This window comes from Pinus tabuliformis, chromosome X (genome assembly GCF_031772625.1).
Source record: "Pinus tabuliformis cultivar Carrire ecotype Pingquan chromosome X, CPIR1, whole genome shotgun sequence".
In the NCBI taxonomy this organism is placed as follows: domain Eukaryota; kingdom Viridiplantae; phylum Streptophyta; class Pinopsida; order Pinales; family Pinaceae; genus Pinus; species Pinus tabuliformis.
Genome location: NC_142308.1, coordinates 417,070,475 through 417,076,474, shown reverse-complemented (window position 1 = coordinate 417,076,474; position 6,000 = coordinate 417,070,475). Strand labels below are relative to the sequence as shown.

At 37.3% G+C, this 6,000-nt stretch overlaps 1 protein-coding gene across 2 annotated transcripts; it reads left to right on the top strand.

Moving 5' to 3' along the window:
• Positions 1 to 2,322: 2,322 nt before the first annotated feature.
• Positions 2,323 to 5,846, top strand: LOC149140317 (alcohol dehydrogenase 3-like). 2 transcript variants are annotated; one of them, XM_089446378.1, is made up of 10 exons: positions 2,325 to 2,616; positions 2,754 to 2,890; positions 3,124 to 3,170; positions 3,445 to 3,770; positions 3,975 to 4,057; positions 4,171 to 4,246; positions 4,352 to 4,413; positions 4,856 to 4,951; positions 5,061 to 5,222; positions 5,398 to 5,846. In XM_089446378.1, the coding sequence occupies exons 1-10, from the start codon at positions 2,577 to 2,579 to the stop codon at positions 5,515 to 5,517; spliced, it is 1,149 nt and encodes a 382-aa protein (XP_089302504.1). In that variant the 5' UTR covers positions 2,325 to 2,576; the 3' UTR covers positions 5,518 to 5,846. The 2 variants fall into 2 exon arrangements, with proteins under 2 accessions (XP_089302502.1, XP_089302504.1); XM_089446376.1 differs by having other exon boundaries at positions 2,323 to 2,616; positions 4,171 to 4,413.
• The last annotated feature ends 154 nt before the right edge of the window (positions 5,847 to 6,000 follow it).

Here is a 6,000-nt window from a genome sequence, read left to right as displayed (position 1 = left end):
GTGTAAATTAAAAGACTTTGCCACCTTCGCCAAACTAATTATGTAAATTTGCAATCAATAAAGAGACGAGGAATGTTTTCATTATTATTTTTGCATAGAATACACATGCTAGGCCTATGCACATTCCTCTTTTGAAGGAAATCCCAAGTCAATATTTTCTTGGTGAGAATTAACCACATCAAAATAATGCTTCTAAGAAGGGTCTTAATCTTCCATAGCGGCTGTCACTACCAAACTAGATTCAGATTGTAATCCTGAATAAGGGATTTATATCCCATCTATAAAATGTAGTATCCCTCCAAAGAATTACATGCCCATGCAGTTAATCCATCTCTATGGCTGATGAGTCTAATATATGTAGAAGCCCCAAGGGTTAGCTCAACTAGTCAAATAAGTGCTTCGTTGTTCGGGAGGTCACAAGGTCAATTCTCCCCAAAGCCCTTGGGGTTAGGCCCAACTATTGGCCGCGGGGCTTGATACCCTTGAACAAGCTCAGATATTTCTGTGGATGTAGCAGCCACCCAATGACCACGGGTGGCCGTGAACCACACATGAAAAGAAAGAAGAAAAAAAAAGAGAGTCTAATATATGCAGTGACCAGTGTATGAATGAACCTCTCCCAATTAGGTCTATGGACCTTTGGGAGTCCTATTTGCTCAACAATTAACCAACCCTGCCTCCAGATGGAAATAGATCTTGCACCCATGCCAACATTCCATGGTAGGAATCGACTAATAATAGGGAAATAAAGTGAAAGTGCTTTCCACTTATATGGAATCTCGTATATATTCTAGTTTTCCTTTCTTACCCAATCGATCATGTAGTTAAGGGAAATACATTTGACAATTAAGAGGATCTCTCTCGACCAACTAGAATTGAGAATGAAATTCCAAATTCCAAAGTGATTGAGCTACAAGTGACTATCTAAAAAGATGGGCATCTTTTCCTAGTTGGCCAAATGTGATCCTTTGCACTCCCCACAACCTCTCCAGAGATAATTAAAACACAATTTCCTTATCTTTTCTAAGATAGCTTTTGATATGTATACCAAGAGGTGCCAATAAACTGGTATAGCTTACATAATTGATTTGACCAATAATAGGTTGTCTGCTTTGGATAGCCACCTATTGCACCAGAAATGAATAATTTTTTCAACTAGAGCAACCAATGAGTGTCAATCATTTTTCTTATAGTTATTTGGCTTGATGTTAAACCAAAAGTATCTTATCCCTTCTTCCATATAAATGCAAAATTATCCTAAATTTATTAAAAAACTAGATTAAAAGTGAGAATTCCTAAATTTAATCAAAAACCATATATTTAAAAGTGAGAATTTTATCTTTATATTTGATGAAACTTTGACCATTAAAATTTTGGATGACCCAAATTTCCCAATGGCATTGTTTAAGAGGACACAATTTCTCCTAACAAAAAATCTAATCTTTTTGAATCATTCTTTGGTTTTGATGGTAGAAATGGATTAAAAACTATATATTTAAAAGTGAGAATTTTACCCTTATATTTGATGAAACTTTGACCATTAAAATTTAGGATGATCCAAATTTCCCAATGGCATTGTTTAAGAGGACACAATTTCTCGTAACAAGAAATCCAATTTTTATGAATCATTCTTTTTGTTTTGATGGTAGAAATGGATTCAGTGTCATTAAAAACTCTTGAGGCACTCAAAATCAACCCAAGTTTCTAAAAATATATGGGGTTTCTGTGTAAATATGTGATTGTGATTTACTCCAAAACCCCTATCATATACTTGGTATGAATCACATGAGCCTCAATTCTACAATTTCTGCTATATTTTTTTTAAATCTTACAAAAATTTTCTGGACAAAATTATGACTTCATTAAATAATTACTTTCACATGTTACAAAAAAATTTGTATGGCTAGAACCCCGTAAAATCAGGCATTTGACTCGCTAGGGCTAGAAGCCCACTGAAAACAAACATTTGACTCACTAGAACCCCCTAGAAAAAAAGCTCCATGCATCTCACTAGAACCCCCTAGAAAAAAAGCTCCATGCATCTAGGCCGCGTGCGTCGTTTCAAGGATGTCCCATGGGATAGGAAGTTGCATGAAAGTGGACTTTCAACACCCACGACCCGGAGAAAGTGTGAAATAGTTATGGGCCCCGGCCCCCGCCCCGCTCGGGGACAAAGAGTAGACAGCATAACTATAACCACCAGTATAACTGTAAGTATACATATGGCGGCCGCCAGTATTAGCCGGAAAGTAGGGACCGCCACCGCTGGTTTCTACCCATTCCGTGTCCGTGGCTTCAAAAATATCAAATCCGCCCGTGGTTTCTGTTTGGAATGACATGGAGGCGCCCATAGTCATATTCCCATATATCCGGAAAGCCTGAATTGACAACACGTTCACGCCCACCCCAAACGAACTAGTGTAGGCATTTCAAAGGAAGTAGAATATAAATTAAGGATCCATCTCTGCCTCCTGCAACACCAACGCTAAAGGCAAAAGTTAGTTTGTTTGTTTCTTCGGCATAATATAATATATTACATACGCTAGCAAGAAAATGCCGTTTAGGCAGAAAGGAAAATGGCGAGCTCTACTGCAGGCCAGGTTATCAAATGCAAAGGTAACTAGTTCAGTTCAGTTCAGGACAAGGAGTCATTTCAGGGCAAAATTGATTTTCAGGGTTAGGCTGGATTTATGCAAACTGTATGCGAGCTTCTTGAAATCTGATATATTTTGATATTTGTACTTGTGTTGCAGCTGCTGTTGCATGGGGAGCAGGGGAGCCTCTGAAGATTGAAGAAGTGGAAGTGGCTCCTCCACAGGCAATGGAAGTGAGAATCAAAGTGCATTATACCGCCTTGTGTCATACAGACCTTTATTTCTGGGAAGCAAAGGTATGCTATGAATAATTATGAATTAACATCAAGAAAATTTGAAGGAAGGATATTAATTACACATCTCCTACTCCACGGTACTGTATAACACATACAAATATTGCTTTTAACAGTGAAATGAAATGACTGATACTGCTTTGGTTGCACATCTCCTACTGCACTGTATAATACATAAAAATATCACTTTTAACAGTGAAGTGAAATGACTGATACTGATACTGCTTTGGTTGCAGGGCCAAACTCCTCTCTTTCCGCGCATTTTGGGACATGAAGCAGCTGGGTATGCACTGTGATCTTGCCCATGAACTCTCTGTATTCAAAAATTTCAATTAGTCATATTAGCAGGCATGTGGGATTTCAAAAAAAATAATTACTCATACTAGCAGGCATGCAGGATTTCAAAAAAATTAATTAGTCATACTAACCGGCATGTAGGATTTCAAAGAAATTAATTAGTCATACTAGCAGGCATGTAGAATTTCAAAAGGGGAAAAGGGACAGTAATTTTCTTGTGATTTATTGGTCACTAACTATAGCTTGGTTGGTTGACACAGAGTTGTTGAGAGCGTTGGAGAAGGGGTGACTGACCTCAAGGAGGGTGACAGTGTGCTTCCCGTATTTACCGGAGAATGTGGAGAATGCAGACACTGCAAGTCAGAGGAGAGCAACATGTGTGATCTTCTAAGAATTAACACTGACAGGGGGGTTATGGTAAATGATGGGAAGTCGAGGTTTTCAATCAATGGGAAACCCATTTATCACTTCCTTGGCACATCCACTTTCAGCGAGTATACAGTTGTGCATGTCGGTTGTGTTGCCAAAATTAATCCAGAGGCTCCTCTTAACAAAGTCTGTATTCTCAGTTGTGGGGTTTCAACAGGTAAATAATCATTTTTCTGGAATTTTTTAGGGTAACTTGCTGTTGATTGTGAAATAAAGATCATCAAAATGATATAATGGACAGTGTATAGTGTTTTATCCAATCCCTAAAGTTATGGTTTCCTGGACTGTTAATATTAAAATCATCCATGATCGTTCCCTTGATTGAACTTCTTATTCAAAATTCATTTTGTTGTGGAATCAGGCATGGGTGCGACTTTGAATGTAGCAAAACCCAAGAAGGGTTCAAGTGTAGCAATATTTGGCCTTGGGGGTGTTGGGCTTGCTGTAAGTGAAATTCATTTCTGATGAATTTTTCCCTTTTGGGATCAATATGATATGATGAGTTTAGTGTTTAATTTTCTGTTAGACATCTGAGCTGGGCTTAACTACGCACGCAGGCTGCTGAAGGGGCAAGAATTGCTGGAGCTTCTCGAATAATTGGAATCGATTTAAACAGTGACAGATTTGAAAAAGGTTGTAAATTTTGCCCATTTGCATCATCATTTGTTAATCAGTATATAAATATGTTGACACTGAAGAATTTCCTTTCCTTTCTAATTTGCGTTGATCCTTTTACAGCAAAACTCTTTGGTGTAACGGAATTTATAAACCCACTGGACCACCAGAAGCCTATTCAACAGGTTGGTTGAATGGCCTTTAACTTCTCTTTTCAAGATCGGAATGCTTGTTTTATTTAATTGAATTGATAGCATTTGTCTAGTAGCACTAATTATTGCATCAGGAGGAGAAGCTTTCTCTATTTTAGTTTATTAATGTTACACATTACACAGAGCTTCAGTCTTCGACCTAGTCTATAGATTGAAGTGAAGCAATTAAACAATAGCATATGAGGGTGGACCTTGTGTTACTAAATATAAATCTTCTTGTATCTTTTAATCCTTGTTTGTGCTACAAACATAGATCTGCAGTTTCACCTTTGTCTCTTTCAAATGTATTGCTCTTTGTTGGTGCTTAATAGATGTCTAAAATAATTTATGTTAAAGCTCAATTCAGTTTTGTGTTGTGTTGTATTCGGAGAAATGTTTTAAATTAAAACTGAACTCCGGGAGCTTATCTTATCAGGTTATTTCCGAGAAAACTGATGGAGGGGTGGACTACAGCATCGAGTGCACAGGGAATGTGAAGGCCATGATTCAAGCCTTCGAATCCTGCCATGACGTATTTACTCTGCCTCCCCTTTCTTCTGAAATTGTAAATATACCACACTCAGTTTTAGCAACTATGCATATATGCTGATCACAAGGGTATGAATGTTTTTGTTGTTCAGGGTTGGGGTGTAGCCGTTTTAGTGGGGGTCCCTCATTCAGACGCGGTCTTTGCAACCAGCCCTGTGAATTTTCTGAACGAGAGGACGTTGAAGGGAACCTTCTTTGGAAACTATAAGCCCCGTTCCGATTTGCCAGGCCTTGTAGAATTGTACTTGGATAAAGTAAGACATCTGTCATTTACTTCTGATATAAATATCTCTCTCACACCAGGCCTGCTCATTTCCTTTCCTCCTACTGAAGCACTAGTCGTCTTTAATTAGGCTTTTAATCTAACTCCCTTTCCAAAGGCTTTTAATCTAACTTAACTTTCTTTCCTGGTTTATTGTTGGTTTGCAGAAGCTTGAACTGGAGAAATTTATCACACATGAGGTTTCATTTGCCGATATCAATAAGGCATTTGATTACATGATTAAAGGAGAGAGTTTGAGATGTGTGATTAACATGATTGGTAATTAAATGGCACACAGGAAATATCTTCAGTTTATCAGAGTTTCTTACAAATTGTATGGTGAATCGGCATTATTCTTTTTCTTACAAATTGTGTGGTGAATTGGCCTTATTCTTTCATATGTAGAGAGGTTTCCTTACATTGAATAAATCAAAAGGGTTTGGACAAGCATACCAGAATTCCAGTATTGTTATGTGAAAAGGGTTTGGACAAGGATACCAGAATTCCAGTATTGTTATGTGGAATAATTATTATGATTTTAAAGAAGTGGTATTGTTTCCAAGGAAGTTTATATTATTGATTGATTCATTGATACAGTACTGTGGAATAATAATAATTGTTATGATTTTGAAGAAGCGGTATTGTTCCCAAAGAAGTTTATATTATTTATTGATTCATTGATATGGTTACGAGGAATTTTAGTTATTGTTAAGACAACTTGTTAGAAATTTGAAAATTTATTCCTGTGAGATATTAGAATTGAGATTGTG